The sequence below is a fragment of the Podarcis raffonei genome, chromosome 8 (assembly GCF_027172205.1).
Source record: "Podarcis raffonei isolate rPodRaf1 chromosome 8, rPodRaf1.pri, whole genome shotgun sequence".
In the NCBI taxonomy this organism is placed as follows: Eukaryota; Metazoa; Chordata; class Lepidosauria; order Squamata; family Lacertidae; genus Podarcis; species Podarcis raffonei.
Genome location: NC_070609.1, coordinates 51628042 through 51646814, shown reverse-complemented (window position 1 = coordinate 51646814; position 18773 = coordinate 51628042). Strand labels below are relative to the sequence as shown.

Sequence of the window (18773 nt, the reverse complement as noted above, 5' to 3'; positions counted from 1 at the left end):
CAGCGAGTCTCCAGAGGCCCTGCCTTCCCTGGGGAATGTTAACCCTATCTGCTTACAGACAATGGAAAAATCAGCAGGCGTCATGGCAGGAAAGTAAGTCTTTTGCTCAAGGGGGCTTCCCTCACACAGCCTGGCAGGGAATGCTGTGGTGGGGGACAAACAGAGCCTTGCTGGAGCAACTGACACCCTGTATCTCCTCTAGCCACCAACCTGCACAAAAGCCTCTATCCTGATCCAGGTCATTGCTCAGTGCTTGACTCCTTTCCATCTTTGACCCTCTATATGTAACCCTGTTGCAACTGAAACCTGATCTGTACAGATCTACTCTGACCTCCAGCCAGCCAACGAAACAAGTCACACAAGTGGGTTCAGAGAAGGGCTAATAGCATTGTACAAGAGTTAGCCAGAAAGATAAAGGCACGCATCACCAACACCCCCATATTGGGACTTAGATTCAGCTATTTGCAGACACTGCAACCATCCAACTTTTGAAAGGGATGCTTGCTGCTCTTTAAAGCAGAGAGGGACATGGAGCAGTTGGTAGAAACATTCTAGCTTTAAAATACATTTGTTCGTCTTTAACTTGGGTTCTGTCTGTTCAGACTGCATGAACACCATAGTCAGCATCTTAAGCATCTAGGGCAAGGGGTGTTACTAAAAACCATTACTTTGGGGTAGCTAAAGTGGTGCACTCTAAATGTTCTGAACTACACCTCCCATCATTCCTGACCACTGGGTATGCTGGCTACGGCTAATAGGAGTTAGTATCCAACTACTGGAGGGCCACAGGTTCCCCATCCCTTGGCAAAGGGAGCAGGGCTGCAGGGCCTTGTCAAGGAGAGGATTCTGTGTTGTTTGGAACTGGAAGCAGAGTTATACAATCTCAAATTCAAATGCACATTGCAAAGGAGCCATCTAAAAGAAGGCAAGAATAATTCCTGCCAAACCTCTACTGGCAAGGAGTTTCAAATAGCTGGGCCTGTCCATAATAGAGGCCAACTGAACCTCAGAGGCATTGAGAAGATCTCAGTAATCAAGGTGGAACATAAGAATCAGGCAGTCATCATGTACAAATTGATCATTTTTAAACTTACAAATGCAAGAGGATGAACACATAGGGCTACGTACAAAACATGGCCATACCACTGAGCTGTGGTCCCTTCCCTAGACACAAAGCAGCTCTGGAAGAAGACAGTGTGTCTGCCAGATACCAGCACATGCAAAGAAGCACTCTGGAAGAAGCTTGGCTTTCCAGGGCTGCAAATCAGCCCCACACCTTGTTAAGAAACCAGAGCAGGCAATGTTGCTGCAACTCTGAAGTGAGTTGGCTGTGCTCCAGGAGGGGCACATTAGGCAATGGGATGGGTGGAGGGGAAGATGAGGGTTTCTTCAGCCCCACCCTTAAAGCCATCTGAAGAATATTGGTTCTCTACACCTTAAGCCCAATGCTGTTGTAAGAGAGAGAGGTTTTGCAGCTTGTTTTGTTTTTTAAGCATGGTGGAAGAGAACTGATGTACCAGAGGACACACTTGGGGGGGAGCCTGAATTCTCTCAGCAACTAGACTTATGCCTATATCCAGTTGGCCTTCAACCTCTGGGCTGATCCACACCATACATTTAAAGCATATTCAAAGTAAATGGCTTTCCATGCCCCCAAATAATCCTGGGAACTGTAGTTTGTCAAGGATGCTGGCAATTGGAGCTCTGTGTGGGGTAAACTACAGTTCCCAGGATTCTTCAGGGAAGCCATGTGCTTGAAAAGTATGATGTTGATGGAGCCTCTGTTAAGGCATCACATATTAGATGTCAGAACAGGAAGACACAAGATTTACCCACCCTGGAAGAGTGGCAGATGAAGGTGATGGATTATATGGAATTGGCGGAAATGACTGGCAGAATCCGAGACCTGGGAGAAGAGTTGGTGGAGGAAGATTGGAAGAAATTTAAAGATTATCTGCAGAAACATTGTAAAATTAATGAATGTTAAAATGATGTTGGATTGAAAATAAGTGGTATTAGCAACAAAATTAATAAGAATATGTAAAAATGAATAGATATTGGATGAAATTATAGAGCTATAAAATGTTAAGATAAAGAGTGAAGGTAAAGAAAAGAGGGTAAGGATTTGCTGACTTGATTATGTAAATGGGAATACAAAAAGAGGAGGTGTGAGGAGGTCAAAGAAACAAGTTAAGGAGTTTAAAGTTATGAAAAATGGTTTTGTTTTTAATTTTTTCTTTTTTTCTTTGTTTTTTGTATGTAGTGTTTTTTATTATTTTTGTATGTTGTATTTCTCTATATATTTCTACCTTTTCTTTTTTGATGTATTTTTTTTCTTACTTTTCTCATGTGTTTTTGTATTTATGTTCTTGTGAAATTTAATAAATATTTAAAAAAAAAATAGATGTCAGAACAAAGGGGTGGGCCATGTTTTACTAGACACTCAGGTACACAAAGATGCTTCTACCCTCTGTCTGCACTGGAGTCCAGCCCAACTAAAAGGGCTGCTAGCCTCCTGCCTAGGATTCAAATGGCCACCACTTCATACCATACCAGACAGTCCCTAATTCCCTCCAATTAAGTCAAATGACCACTTCACATTCCTGGCCAGACATAACGTGGACACAGCAACTGCAGCCTTTGCCCCTAGCTCTTTACTGAGCAAGGCGATGTCAGCATTGCAGGTCATTCAGGGACTCATAAACATGCCAAGCATATCCATAACCATCAAGGTGAACAAAGCCCATATGGGAGGTGGCCTCTGACCCTCAGTGGCTAGGGCAACATTAGGGCACTTAAAGAGGATCCAGGCCTACTCTGCAACTGCTGTTCCTCAGCCGTTCAATCTTCCTATTTTGTAGAGTGTGATTGAATTCCACCTTCCTTCTCTCTGTGTGTGCACATTTGTGCATTGGAGAAACCAAAAAGCGGAGAGAAAGAAACAGAAAGAAGTCACAGCATGAAGGCGGCTGGGTCCCACATCCTGTAATAACAGGTGCCAACTCAATATTGATTTAACAGGAATCGTGCTACAGCACAAGACAAGGAGAGCGGGAGAAAAGAAGCAGACCAGGAATGGTGGAGTTCTCATACCTCTCCTGTTCACTCAGAGAAACATATATCATTTGTAGAGGCGGTTCAGTCCTCCACCTAAGACACAAAGCTGACAACTCCTTCTAGTCCTCCTCTTTCTCCCCCTCCCCGTATCAACCCAAGAGAACCCAAAGGTGGATTGCTCCTCAAACAGATTCTCAAACAGAATCTGGTTTGCCTACAGAAGACCCCAGGTTCAATCCAGGTAATGTCCCCTGTCTGAAGCCCTGGGGAGCTGCTGCCAGGCAGTATAGACAATGTTGAGCATGATGAAGCTGCTCATTGACACTTGTGGCAGCATTAAAGGACACTGAGCCACTCAGGATACAACTACAGGTTTGTTTGTCTTCAAGCAAGAATGGGGAAACTGCCCCCTCCCTGCTGTTATTGAATTCCATCTCCTAGCAGCTCTAGCCAGCATAGCCATAGAGATGCTGGGAGGCATAGTACATCTGGAGTGCACCAGCCTCCCCTCCATTTTAAAGGTGGCATATACATAGCCCTTGAAAAGGTTACAAAGGTTGCATTTCAAATACCTCTTGTAAGTCTTTCAGTGAGATAAACCTATTTTACAACACCCCAATCTTCACCAGAGCAGTCAATCAACAGGAAACAGACTCCTTGTTGAATGTAGGAGGGAGGGAGACTCAATAAAGGGGAAATTTCAGCAACCTTTGGGAAGAACAGTTAGAAGGTGTGAAATAGTTTGCAACCATTCTGAAAAGGGGGAGGGGCAGCCATATTGGGAAACTGAGTCTGAACAGCCTTTTCTTACAAGGGTTTCTCTTACGCAAGGAACAAAAACTAAGGATAGTGCTATGCAGATGATACATTTGCTCTGTACAACAAGCTGAATTGCAACTGGGTTGCTGGTCCCTATTGTGTCAAAGAGAACACCGTTAAACTAGAGCAGAGGAAACAGCATATCCAATGCCTCTCCTCTCACCTGCAAAGCCAGAACAGGTCAAGAGTGATCTGAGCTAAGCATGAAAAAGTCATGATTCCTTTCCCCACTACACCAGGCTCTAGCAGCACTACTGAGAACATCATCCCTCAAAGGCTCGGTAGGTCTGCCTTAACACAAGAAAGAGGTGTTGTACACTTTTGGAAGAAAGGTGGTAATGAGAGTGGAGGGGAAGATGAAAGACTCACGGGCAGGAGAGAGGATAAGAATCTCAGGAGGAGTCTGTGCCTTTATGAGCCCCCCCCCCACTTTAACTTGTTTAACACTTTAACCCTGTTCCAGATACCAGTGGCTGCTGCATTAGCTCAGTTTCAACAAGCAGCAGAGCTTTTAGAGTGGTGGCTCCAGTTTTAGGGCACTGCCTCCACCTTAAGATTTTGAAGAATCATGCTCCCTTGTTATTTTCAACAGGGGAGCCACCTCTTTGGTTAGTAAAGCTGCTTTTGTATTATTTTTGTTCTGTTCTTTTGTTTCTATACTCTGTGGGTCTTTTCTGCTGTCCTTGCATTAATCATGATGGGGTTTAGGGTCCCTGTTTGAATGGTTTTTAACTATTTAAGATTACGTAAGCTGCCTTGGAACCAGGGCTTGAAAGCCATTCTAGAAATAGAGTAATTAAGTAAAGCAACAAGCTGAGCTGATGGATGAAATTGAAGGCCCAAGGAAGAGAAGGGTGTAAAATGAACAGAGCTGAGAAAATTAGGGGCTGGGGGAGGGGGGGGGAAACAAGGCCTAGGGAACAGTAAGCTCTGAGGAAACGGCAGCTATCAGGCAGTAGAATAAGGCAGGGGAGGATTATTTTGCACCCTAAAGACAACTAGTCAAAACATGTTGAAATTATTCCATATCACACAAGACATTTTTATTTCCCAAGCCTCAGTTTGATGATTTGCCATTGTGTATGTGTGCCCATGTCCACTTTTTCATGCTGTCCCACTTTCACCCCAGGGTAGCATGGCACAAGAAGGCTGGTGGCCGGGAGAGAGAACTCAGTTACTCATTTTAACTGATCAATTAGATCTTTGGCTGTAGTCCTTATAGAACACTTGGCCATCTCAAAGGGCAGGCATAAATCAAGCGGGCTCTGCATCCGTAGTGATGGTAAAAATCTTGTGCCAGCAGACACTCCCAGCCACTGAAAGTGGGCCCTGGGGCTGGGCATGGAGGGTGTGTCTTAGGTTCTGGGGAAGCCAAATTCTAAATTAATTCCTGACATCACTGGGTAATGGAGAAATGCATTCACAATAATGCCCCCTTTTCAAAGTCAATCTGGAACCAGACATATAAGCAATGGGTGTTGCTGTCCAAAGGAGACACCTCCCCCCCTCCATTCTCTCCTTCCAGTCTGGGCACTGACCTGTGCACAGAATCATAAACCCCCTCCTAGCTCAGATTACAGCCTGAGCTGCTTCCAGTTCCCCGTGATCCAAACAGCTTGCCCAGCTGTCCGTCTGCATAACCCCTGCCTGCTAATCCTCCCCAGGGAAGGGAACTCTGATGCCAGAAGAGCTTAGCTGGCACCTTTTGGCCTTCTCCATATGAGAGGGCACAGCCTGCCCTCTGCCTGCCTTGCCCTCTGCCTATTAGCCTGCGGCAGCTCTAACAAGCAACAACCCACCCACCTGCTTTGTTCCTTTCGAGTGCCAGGATACAGTAATAACTGTTTTTTCAGGGAAGGTCTCCCTTTTTATTAGCAAATGCTGCTTTCTGTCCTTGTATTTTATGACAGCAAATCAATGCGCAGCCGCCTCCATTGGCCCAAGCTGTTCATCTGCACAGGCTGATCCTGCTGCTGTAACCACCAACTTTGCCCTAGGACAGAAAGCTGTTCAGGCACACATTAAAGCTCCTCCTTTCCTCCCTTTTAAGGGTACTACCACAAGTACACATACAGTGTTGCTTGACATGCTACAACTATAGGAAGCAGCATTATACAGAGTTCGGACCATTAGTCCATTTAGCAATCTTCTCTACAATGACTGGCAGTGGCTCTCTGGGGTTTCAGACAGGGGCAATTCCCAGTCTTGCCTGAAAAAGCTAGGGCTTTAATATGGAACTTTCTGCATGCAAGGATCTACCATTGAGCTATGGTCCTTCCTTAAAAAAACTTTTGTAGGAAAATAGGAAAATGCTTTGTCCTGAATCAGATGCCATCTAGCTCAGTACTGCCTGCATTGACTGGCAGCAACTCCCCAGGGTTTCGGACAGGAGAATCTGGAGATGCTGAGGACTGAACCTGGGACCTCCTGCATGTAAGACAGGTGCTCTACCACCAAGGGTTGCATCTCACTGTAAATCAGTTTACCATGAACATGGAGATGGCTCCTGGCTTGTTCTTGGGAGGAATAAGCCACAGTCCCTAGGCTTACCCAAATATTTGACAGTCATTTATTTCATAGAATTATAGAATTGTAGAGTCGGAAGAGATCACGAGAGTCATCTAGTCCAACCCCCTGCCATGCAGGCATCTTTTTGCCCAACATGGGGCTCAGACCCATGACCCCGAGATTATGAGTCTCATACTCTACCAACTAAGCTATCCTGCAGGCACTCAAACCAAGCGTGACTGGTGGGTGAGTCAAGAACAAACCTTGACTGCCCATCTTTATTTGTTTTCCACAAAAGAAACATGGTCCCTAGTTCAGACAAAACTATGGGCTATGATTTCTTGCTCCTGCTGGGGGAGGGGTGAAGAAGACACCACCTCCCTGTCCATTACCCCATTATCCACTTTCACCATTAATCACAGATTGATGAGGAGCAACAAAAGTGAAGGCAACAGGGGTTTAAAGAGATGCTGGAGCTCAGAGTGAACAAAAAGCAACACTTTCTGATCTGGGAGCCCACCTTACTCCACCTCTTAATCCAGGGTGTCTGAAGGCAGAGGTTTTGATTATCAGGTCTAAAAGATACAAACTTTTTAATACTACTTCAGCAGTTCCATGTCTGGAGACTGGAAATGAAGCTGCAACACTGAGGGCTACTGAGTTCAATATCAAAATTTGAGCTCTGTAAAAACACATCCATCAGGGACCCAGAAAGGGGGGGGGGAGAGTAAAATAGAAAAGCAGAACCTACAGTTGGAAGGAAAGGATAGTTCAAATCCCTGCCAAACCCAATCCAAACTCACCCACTAAGCTATTAACTTGGATCAGAGTAAGGACTTTGTCATCAGTGAGTTTTCTATAGCACCCAGCATACTATCAGAGATGGAGGGAGAGAAGAGAAGAGGAGAGCCAAAAAGAAAGTAATCCATAACTTTGCGGGGTGGGGAGCTCCATCACTAAGCTTTGTTTCAATGCAAAGTGCCATCTTGGTATGACACCTGTTGCACCATTACTATGGATGTACACACAGTCATAAGGAGCCCCACTAAGACATGCACTTCTCTTATTGTTGCTTTGCCTTGACTTAGTTGTCCATTCAGTTGCAGCTCAGGGCTTCCATCCACATTGCCCTTTCATTTGGGTGGCCTCAAACTTTCTGATTTGATGTGCTTTTGAAAGAACCGTATTCCCATGCACACAGAGAAAAAGATTCCTCATCACCACAACAAACCTGCTGAAAATGTTTTGAACAGTCTAATCTGCAACCTGATGGATATAGGATTTGATGTAAGCTCTTTTTGCAACTCAGGAAGCCAGTAATCTGAACATCTGTATGACCTCTGCAGAAGGCTTGCCTTCCCAGTCTCCGTCCCCACCAGTGTCACACACTATAAGGCAGCCTGGAAAACTGACACCACAATAAACAAATACATATATGATATGTCTCTCTTAGGTCCTGCCTGGAAAAAGATTTCTGTACAACTTGGAAGTTTGCTCTCAGGACATTGGAAGACTAAGTAGCTGCTACTTTTGAACATGTTCCTTTCTGCTTCAGCCCTCAAAATCTCCCTTAAATCTCCCTTAAATCACCCACCTTCTCCAGACAAGCCCCCCCCCCCACTGCAACCAATCAAAACTGTCTTTCACCCAATGCCTCACACCACACATAAAGTGAGGGTTAAATTAACAAAAGGCAAGGCAGCCCAAATTCCGGCTGGGATTAGCTATCAAATAACTTTGCATTTAAAGCATCTCTTTTTTTCCTAAAAGGGCCAGAGGCCAGGGGTCAAAGGTCAAAGATGAAGCCCCACCAGGTCAGGAAGTCACAGTCAACATGAGTTTTCCCCCTCCCTTTCAGGAAACTGCCAGGCAGGTAGAGTTTAATTAGCTTGAAATGAAGAGAGGTGCTGTCTAGAGAGTTCTCAAGAGACTCACTCCCCTTAACTCATTAAAAATCATACAGGACCCCATCCCCCACCCCCCCAAAAAAACAAGCCCTTTCTAATCTCAAGTGAGCTGAATGCACATGATCCTTCTGTTTCTTGTCGTCTCTTGCCTCTCCATCAGGGACTACTATTCATAACTTCTCTGCATTGCATTGCTTTCTGACCCAGATGTCAATTTGTATGATTTGCAAGGGCCCCTAAAACCACTAGGTTGGCTCCTCTCCACTGGCTAAAGGCCGGAGTAGCTCTACCATGGTGCATCATATGCACACAGCAGTTCCACCACAAAAAAGGGTTATTTAGAACAAAAACAGACAGGCAAGTGACTCATGAAAGCAAGCCAAGCTATATGTTGCCAGGGAAAGCAAGACCAGCCTTTGAGATTCACTGCAGGATTTGGCCACTCCATCGTGTGTTTTTTTAATATAAAGAACCCAGAATCACTGACCATGGGAAGGGGAAATGAGAGAAAAAAGAGAAGGAGGAAGAGTTGGACCTCAAAGCCTACAGCTCCTATACAATTGGTCTCCTCCCCCTCTCCCCCCATAAGCTCCTGCTAAACATGGGAGAAGATCATCTCCAACAGCTCCAAATAGTGCAAGTAGAAGAGACCTCCTCTACACTAACAGGGCATCCAAGCAAGTCCATGAGTGAGCCCTGCTCTCCCTTCCCTGTAGCCTCTTGCCCAAAGCTGGACACCAAGCTAGATAAAACAGGAGCCAGATTTTGCTGCAAGGCGGGGGCGGGGGGGAGGGGTTTGACAGGGAAGAGGCAGCTAAACTTTCACTCACTCAGACTCTGAAGCAAGGTGGACCAGGTCTTCATCTCCAGCATGTTGGCCCTGGCAGCGACGGCAGCAGGGGTACAAAAGCAAGACCCTAGGCAGCAATCCGTGGCATGGCAAGCAACCCCAAGGACGACAACCCCTGCGCCTCTGCCCTCTGGAACGGGGTCACTGTCTGACGGCGTCCACACTCTGATCTCAAGGCAAGCAGTTTGGGAAGATGAGGAAGTGGACTGGAATGATGTCCGGGGTTGGGGGGGCAGGGGAAGAGGAGGAAGAGCTCAGGGTGCAGGCAAACAGCTGCTCCTGGGATCCTCACTGCAGGCAGGAAGCCAGCTCAGATAGAGAGAAAGATAGCAACCATTTTATTCCCTTTTAAAGCGCCGGCTGCATCTCTCCATCGCTTCCCTCACACCCCACCTCTCCTCCTGTGTGTTCCAGGGTTTGGGTCCTGAGTTGAGGGAGCTTTTGCTTCTCTCCTTCCCGCCCCCCTTTGCTTGTTTGCTCGCCTGCCTCCTTCCCGTCCTCTTTCTCTCTCTCTCTCTCTCTCTCCCTCCCTGCCTGCCTCCTCCTCTGCCTTGCACTTGATATCAGCCTTGTCAAGACTGCTGAGTTGAGGCTGACCCCTCACCCGCAGCTGCTAATTAAGGCTCCACAGTGACAGTTCAAGTGCCTCGCCTCAAGTTTGCAGCACCAAAGCGTCTAATTGGAGGAGCCTTTTCATTTCTCAATAGCAGACGCACTCTGGATTCTGGGTTCCCCTCCCCTCTTCCTTCTCCTCCCCCCTCATCCCCTGCTTCTTCATTCCAGGCCCAGGCAAGCACACAGCACTTCCTCTTTTGTATTTAACCATTGGGAAGGGGAGCGACAAGGAGGTGGGACCCAATCCTTGGAGACAGAAGAGGGCTTGGGGGAGGGAAAAGAGCTGCATGTCTTTGCGAAGGAGAGAAAACAAAATAAGAGGACCAAGGAAGAAACCATCACTCTCTCACACACACACCTCCTAGCCCTCATTAGGGCTGAAATCCACACAAAAAACCCCATAAGGTGAGAGTTTCAAATTAAAGTGTACAATCCCACCCCTAAAAATTTCACATTGATAAATGGTACTAAACTCACTGGATTACAAACACTGCAGTGTGCAGCTCGGCTGATTTGAAAAAAATAAAGAAATTAAAACGCCTGATTTATATCTTTCTCCACCCCCCAAATCACTTTTCTGAACCAAACCTAGCATTAGAAGTTATTAAATTTTATCCACTTCTCTGTCAATAGCTACATGTGGCTTTTAGTTCCTATGAAAAGGCTAAAAGACTTCCTAAGAGTCAGCAGCCTTTCACTCTGCATGTGCCCTGAGACTTTTGTTTTTCACTTGACATGCTCAAAACCCTGGCACAAATCTTTTTTGCTTTAGCCAAAATTAATTTACTTGGGTGGATAAAATATTAAGTATATGCTGAGCATTGCCCTCTCATCCCCGAAAGACCCCACACCCATACTTCACAGGAAAAAGAAAGGAATTTCAGGACTTGTGCCCTCAAGATTTTTTTTTAGTATTTATTATATTTATAATCCCACATTTCCTCCCAAGGAACTCACGGTAGTGTTCTTCACCCTTCACATTTTCTCCTAACGAGAACCCCATGAGGAAGATCAGGCTGAGAGAGACAGTAACTTGCCCAAGGTCAACCAGTGAGCTTCATGGCAGACAGAGTGGGGATTTGAATCCAGGTCTTTCACATCCAAGTCTAGTACATTAACCACAACACCACACTATCAGCCCTGGCCAGCGTGGCTAATTGTAATAGATGCAGGCAGGTGGGAGTCCCAACAACATCTGAAGGGCACCAGGTTGGCAAAGAATGCTTTAACAACTCAAGTGTTTGAGCTCCTAACTAGGCACTGTCTTTGCTTACAAATGAGAATCTCCATTCATCAAGCCATTTTCTCCTCCTCTAGCACAGACTTTCCTGGCCCACCAGAAAAAGTCTCTGAGGGGTGTCTACGACCACTTGATTCTGCATATCCATTCTCCCAAACACCTTTGCACTAGGCTCTGCTCTCTTCCTCCATCTTTGACTAGGCTAGAGCTGCAAGGTCAGAAACAAACAATGAATTTCCAAGGGAGCTGACGGCAATTTGAGCAACACACTACTCTCCACAGCTGCACAAGCATTAATTTTGTCCCAAGATTGCATCTGACCAAGCAAATTTTTTAAATAAAAAAAAAAAACAGGAAAAGCTGGAAAGATGGAAAAGAAAACTATTTACCATGAACAGTCACCTTGCTTTTCAAACCACCTCCAACTGTCTGAAAAAGCTTATTATTTGTCTCCAGTGTTAAGATCACAGGTCAAAGCTCTGGTAGGGGTTGCCCCTGTGCTTGGAACACTGAACAAGATGATAAGAATCAAACAAATACGACTGGAGCTATAGTTTCAGAATATGGAATCCACAAATTCACCCCCTACCTGGTTCGGCTGCAGCTAGATCATAGCTTTGAGGGACAAAGGTGTGCAAAAGGAAGTCATGTTCTCTGGGCTCCTTTGGGAGGAAAGGTTGGGCTATAAATTTAATAAATAAATACACTGAAAAGTGTGCACTTTTCTGCAAAATTTCACTTTCAAAATAATTTCCAGCATGTGAAATTCATGTGAATTCATGGAGGGTGTCAATGGCTACTAGCCATGATGGCTATATTCTATCTCCAGTGTTGGAGGCAGTATGTCTCTGAATGTCAGTTGCTTGGAGTAACAACTGTGCACCGACAGAGTGATCTTAACACTGGAGACAAATACAGTAATAAGCTTTTTCAGACAGTTCCAAAGCAAAGGTGACGTCATGAAGCCTAGACAGCAAAATCTGGGGTCCAAGGCTCTGTGTTCCAGAGAGAAACAGGAGAGAAGAAAGAGAGAAGCTATGACCATATTGCACCATAAAAAGATAAAGGTACCCTTGACCATTAGGTCCAGTCGCAGACGACTCTGGGGTTGCGGCGCTCATCTCGCTTTACTGGCCGAGGGAGCCAGCATACAGCTTCCAGGTCATGTGGCCAGCATGACTAAGCCGCTTCTGGCGAACCAGAGCAGCGCACGGAAACGCCGTTTACCTTCCCGCTGGAGCGGTACCTATTTATCTACTTGCACTTTGACGCGCTTTTGAACTGATGGCAGGAGCAGGGACCAAGCAACGGGAGCTCATCCCGTCGCGAGGATTCAAACCGCCAACCTTCGGATCAGCAAGCCCTAGGCTCTGTGGTTTAGACCACAGCGCCACCCGCGTCCCTACTGCACCATAGTTTAAAGCATATCACTTTAACAGTCATGACTTTCCCCAAATAATTCTGGGAACTACAGTTTGGCTAAGCATGCCGGGAGCTGTTAAGAGATCCCTATTTCTCTCACAGAGCTACAACCTCCAGAGATTCTGGGAATTATAGCTATATGAAGGGAATAGAGAGTCTCCTAACAACTCTCAGCACGCTTAACAAATTACAGTTCCCAGGATTTATTTGTTTTTTGGGGGGGGAGGGAGATATGATTGCTAAAATAGTATAAAAATGTTTTAAATGAATGGTACAGATGTGGCCTAGGATGGTCGTTCCATATGAAAAGCTCTGGGAGTTCATCTGATAGCAAATGGAAGGGCGGGGGGGAGATACCGCCGTTAAGATCCTATCCTTGCCACCCAGCACATTTTCTGAAGGAAATGTTGTGTCTCCGTGGCTCTCTCTTCTCACCTCCTCCTGCCCTCATCCCTCCCAAGCTTATGCCAAGAGTCTGACAGATCTATTGTGTGGCGGGGACTCCAGACATTTTATCAGGCAGAGAGGGAGACAGGGAGAGCTGTTGTGCTGACCCCAGAAATCAGTCTGAAGAGAAACAGAAGATGGCTTGTATCATCCTGCTGGGTCAGAGGTCGAGAGGAGTCAGCCGCTCTCCTCCAGCATGGCCAAATTCCTGGGATTCACGCCTGGCCAGGCAGCTGCTATCTCTGGCATGGCTTCTTCCCTGAGGAGACAATGGAGCAGGTGCTGCCCAGGGGTGGGGAAAAGGGGACAGCTGGGAGGGCTGCAGTTAACAGTGAAAAACACAGGGAAGTGGCTTTTCACTCATTAAAAAGTTCATGCCACAACAGCTTTTATTTTTTAATAAAAAATAAAATAAGGCACCACAAGACACTACTGTTTATAAACAGGAAAATGTTGGAAAGGAAGCACACAAGGGGTCATAACTATGCTGGAAGGAAGTGCACAGACATTCCAGGTTATTCACTAGGCCAGCCTTTGCCAACCAGGCTCCCTGCACAGTTCTGAACTACAACTCCCATCAGCCCCTGGCAACACAGCTGTGTATAGGTAGAAAGACACACACACAAAAATGTGACTTGGCAGCCAAATGCACAGGTGAAGCGTATGGCTCTGGGTGAGGATTCTGTGTGTGCATGACCCTAACATAAATGCTCTGCTGCTCCAAGAGAGGATTTTTCAAGACCATTTTCTCTAGGAATCTGGCTCAAAGAACAAAGGCTGTGGCCAGCTACAAGCATGAAGGACTTCACAATTGGTTGCCCAAGATTGTGCTCAGCCCGGAGGCCTTATTTTATTCGGTGCTTCACCCAATGTCCTCCAAAAAAGCAAGCCCAGGTGCTCCTGTCATCTAATGCCCCACCGTGTTATCAGTTCAGATACTTCCAACCCAAATTCTTCCACAGACTCAAAAAACAGCTCAGAATCAGCTCAAAAATGTTAAGAAGTACACAATCCAGAGAAGGGGCAGACAGATAAAAGCAGGTCCTTGCCCCAAATACTAAAGCCCCTATCTGCAATAAAAAGGTTTTCTTTCTTTTCACCTTTTAGCCACAACTTTAAGCTTCTCTTAAAAACAAAAACACAACTTCCGGGGGGGGGGGGTTGGTTTAAAAGGGGGAGAGAGATTAAAACCCTGCTTATGTACACACAGCCTAGGCACACATACTCTCTGGATTGGGACCCCCAAGTGCTAAATACACACACAACCCCCACAAAGGGCCTAATCAGCCATCGGATCATCAATTATAAATGTTCCTGACATTCCGGGGGGAATCATTCCATCAGCAAGCAGGCACCCTTTCCACACAGATATATATCATCCATGAATGGGTCACTCTCTTAGCTCCCCAGTCTATTTGTACAACGTGACCTCAATGCATTGGTTTCACCCGCCCTCTTGTTCAGTGCTATCTGCCCCAAGGAATGCTGGGGGGTTCAAAGAGATCCCACGACCCTGGAGCAAATATAGCATTCCAAATCAAATGGAAGGTAGTTGGATTTGGGGGGGGGGAGTTGCTTCAGAGAATCCTGAAATGCAGGATTACTGCCAACTCTCATCAGGAGGAATTCATGAGACTTGTTAGGGATATTCCAACCAAACAGCTGGACTGGAGTCAGGAGTCTTACAAGCCTTTGCCAGTCTTGCCACTCAACAGCAGCATGACCTCAACCAACGTCACAGATTTTTCAAGATGTTCAAGAAGAATAATGAATAATAATAATAATAATAATAATAATAATAATAATAATAATAATAAATAATGTAATTCTTATACCCCACCCATCAGACTGGGTTGTCCCAGCCACTCTGGGAGGCATCTACTATTTTTTAAAAAATGTATATCATATAAAACTTGACTATTAGAGGGGGGGAACTCATCCTGGTTCACAACAACATTTCTGGGATGCATACCACAAAATTGGTGCATTTACAGCAGGGGTAGGACCGTTGGCCTCTGGCTCTCCGTCTAGCCCTCAGAATGCTCCCCAGGGCCCTGCTTGGGTGCTTTTAACATGGCTGAGATGTGTCCTAGAACTGCAACAATGCTTTTGAATGTTCTTGTTAATGTTTTCTTCTCTTAAAACAAGGAGGATTCCCTGCAAGTAGAAATCTAGCACAGTATGGAGTGGGCTGGGATAGAGCCTTTTTTCCTGACACATCAGGGCTTTCTGCTTGCAATACTATTATTGTTATTTAATGTGGGGGACCATTCAAAAATAGCACACACACCCCACCTACAGTCTGAAATGGTACAGTTCATTCTAGCACCTCACTGCTGGATGTACAGGGTAAGGCTGAAAGTGTACTGGGTGAAAACAGAGTTATTTCTAAGCCCTGTTCAGCCAAAGAACAGCTGGGTGACCATCATTCAACTTCAGCCTAGGTTCTCCCACAATGAAATGGGGAGAAAAATAATGATCTACATCATATGAGATAATTGATTAGCTTCTGGAAGTTGAGATTTCGAAATGCAAAAAATCCCAAACCGTATAGGTTCACTTCCTTCAGGGTCAGATTGCTCATAGACTTTAGGGGGTTTTGTTGGGGGTGTTGTTCTTATTGATATATATATTATTATTATTTTGTATCTCTATTCTAGATCTTATGATTTATGTGGAAATTGTTCTATTTTGTTGTGTACGTTTTGATGTTTTATTGTTTACGACTACTTTTGTTACGTTCGTAATTATGTATTTTTTAATGTTAAGCTGCCTTGAGCATGGTTATAACTATGGGAAACACAGCATACAAAAAAAGTGATAGATGGACGTTAGATTGCTCATGCAAGTAGCCTATCCATGGATATTCATTGTCTTTCCAAGGTGCAAGAGAGCCAGTTGAATGAAGACTTGGGAACAAACACAGAGACATAGAAAGCTGCCTTATACTGAGTCAGACCTTTGATCCATCTAGCTCAGTATTGTCTTCACTGACTTGATTTTCAGGCAGGGGTCTCTCTCTCAGTCCACCCTGGAGATGCCAGGGACTGAATCTGGGACCTTCTGCGTGTAAGGAAGAAGATGCTCTACCACTGAGCTACAGCCCTTCCCCAATTTCTGGGGAAAGCAGAGGTCATCTGAGAGCATCCTGATAACAAGCAACCCAACCACACTATTTTCACATGAACATCTTGCACCTTAGAGAAATGGGACCAGAGAGATACTGGTGTTTCTAAAGTCAGATTCAAGGGCAGACCTGAGACAATTACTTTTTAAAAAGGCCTATAACTGCTTATTGTTAAGAAAAGAAGGATTGTTGAATAAGCAAAGATGCTTTTGAGGAAAGGAGAGGGGAGAGCAGAAGAGAGAGAAGGAAGGACTGTGTCAAACAAGGGTTCACTGGGGGAATCTGAAGCTCCGGCCAAGCCACTACTCCATACCTCCCAAGTTGATCTGAATAGCTTCATTCTGAATACTGAAATACAGTCTGTCACCGTTCTGTGGGGATTCCATTTACCTTCATTCCTGCTCTTCCTTGCCCCAAGGCTTCATGGGGGGGGGGGTGGAATGGAAGAGGGCAAACTACTGCTGGCTGGCAGCACTGGAAGGATGCCTCAGAGTGCTAATTCTAGCTCTTAGCAACCTCTTGAGAAATGGAATTTACACTGCTCCTCTTCCTGAATGCCTGTTTGAGGCTCAGCAGAAGAGGGTGGTTGTGTACTGCTGTTACATATACTTCACACACACAGAGGGAGGGAGGGAGGGAGGGAGGGAGGGCAAACATACAGGGCAAGAGTCTTAGGCATATCACAAAGTTTTAGCACTCACACAATCTTCAAACATACAAATACTTCCTAGACTAGAGTCTACAGTGGTACCTCAGGTTACATACGCTTCAGGTTACAGACTCTGCTAATCCAGAAATATTACCTCGGGTTAAGAACTTTGCTTCAGGATGAGAACAGAAATTGTGCTCCGGCGGCGCAGCGGCAGCAGGAGGCCCCATTAGCTAAAGTGGTGCTTCAGGTTAAGAACAGTTTCAGGTTAAGAACAGACCTCCAGAATGAATTAAGTACTTAACCCAAGGTGCCACTGTATTCTGGTCTGAAGAGTGATTTAATCCAGCATGTTTATTTACAAGGTCAATCTACAGCCTTTTAAACTGGTGAGGGGGGTATTGTTTTTGTTGTTACTGTGCTATGTATTCTTAAGTTTTTATATTGTTAGCTGCCCTGTGATCCTTGAATGAAGAGCAGTACAGTCACACCTTGGCTCCTGAACGCCTTGGAAGTCTAACGCTCCAGCTTCCGAACGATCAAAAACCAGAAGTGAGTGTTCCGCTTTTTTAACGTTCTTTTGGAAGCCAAACGTCTGACGGGGCTTCCGCAGCTTCTGATTGGCTGCAGGAACTTCCTGCAGCCAATCAGAAGCTGCGCTTTGGAAGTCGAACATTTTGGAAGTCGAATGTTTCAGAAGTCAGATGGACTTACAAAGCAGATTCTGTTTGACTTTTGAGGTACAACTGTACCTCATTTAATATATAAATAAATTAATATATAATATATAAATAAATTTTTAGTGGACCAACATCTTGCAAAGTGGAGTCAAGGCACACACACCAGAACACAGGGATAGCTAAACATTATTTCCATGTGTGCAGGAACTAAGCCTCAGAATCCCAGTGGGTGGGGAATATGAGTATGGAGGGTGCTGTTGCTCGTTTGTCCCAGGGGGCAACTGGTTACTCACTCCAGGTCACAGCATTCTAGACTAGACTGACTTTGCCCTGACCCAGCTACAGGGATCTTCTAATGTTCTCAGGATGCAAAGGAACTACCTTGCATGCCACATGTCAATGACTAGCAATGAGGTTGAATGGATAGAGGCAAGAAGCTTGCCAAGTGAAGCCAAAGCAGGCAGACATATTTAGACAGAACAGAGGAAAGGAGATTATTAGCATATACACACACAAAGCCCTCTAGTTACATTTACTCACAAGTAACATCTCCAAATTAAATGGAAGCATACTACTTCCATATTAGCATGCCCATAATTACATAAAAGCTTACTCTTTAAGGCAAAAATCTTGTTTACACACACACATCAATTCAACGGCTCCTGTCCAGGAACTTGGACTACCACTTGATGCCCTACTGTCAAATTAGGGCTCACATTGGTCCTAATAGAGATTAGGCCTTCCTCCTCACCTGCATAAGACAGGTGTTGACTAAAATCAAACCAGGAGGAGAGGGAGCTGGGAAAACGATGGCAATGGTTGCTAGACAACTGCCGACACATATGAGGCAGTTGGCAAGCAATGAAATCTTCTTACCCCAGTTTCTCCACACTGGCTGAGGCAGTTGGCAAGACAGTGGGGGATGCTAGGTGGGTATGACAATGGTGGAGAACAGCAACAAGCCTACATCCCTTCATGACATGATCCCTCCTTCCATGAAGGCCAGACTTCTGGGGCTAAGTTGCATCAGAGTTTTCTTTGGACCTTCCTGTTGCTCATGGCAGGTAATGACATTTAAAGCGGAGAACCATATAGAGTACAGCAAGCTTGTATACACATACGCAGCTGCCAAACATCAGCCAAAAGGTCCAGTGTCACACACAGAAAGAATGAAGGGGTTGATCTGACTGGTACTCCAACATGGCACGGGGCGGGGTACAGGTGGCTTGTCAGATGCGGTCAACCTCCAACTCCCATAAGCCTCAATCAGCATGGCCAGAGAAGATGGAAACTGTAGTCCAACATCATTGGGGGAACGGTGCAGATTCCCTGTCCCTAACTTAAGCGCATTGGACCAGGATCAAATTCCCACTCAGATGTGTAGTTCACTGGCCAATCATTTTTTCTCAGCTTGTTGTGAGGATCAGAGAAAGAGATTGTGCATTCTACTCT

General features: G+C 45.4%; 1 protein-coding gene across 7 annotated transcripts in view; it reads right to left on the bottom strand.

Moving 5' to 3' along the window:
- Positions 1 to 18773, bottom strand: part of GSE1 (Gse1 coiled-coil protein) — a 444053-nt gene that overhangs the window by 190069 nt on the left and 235211 nt on the right. Inside the window, exon 1 of one of the 7 annotated variants that reach the window (XM_053400055.1) lies at positions 9122 to 9646. The exons of the other annotated variants lie outside the window; for them this stretch is intronic. Within the exon in view, the coding sequence (XP_053256030.1) occupies positions 9122 to 9164 (43 nt within the window). The 5' untranslated portion in view covers positions 9165 to 9646. Of the gene's footprint in view, positions 1 to 9121; positions 9647 to 18773 lie in introns of those variants that run through there. 7 annotated transcript variants of the gene reach the window in all.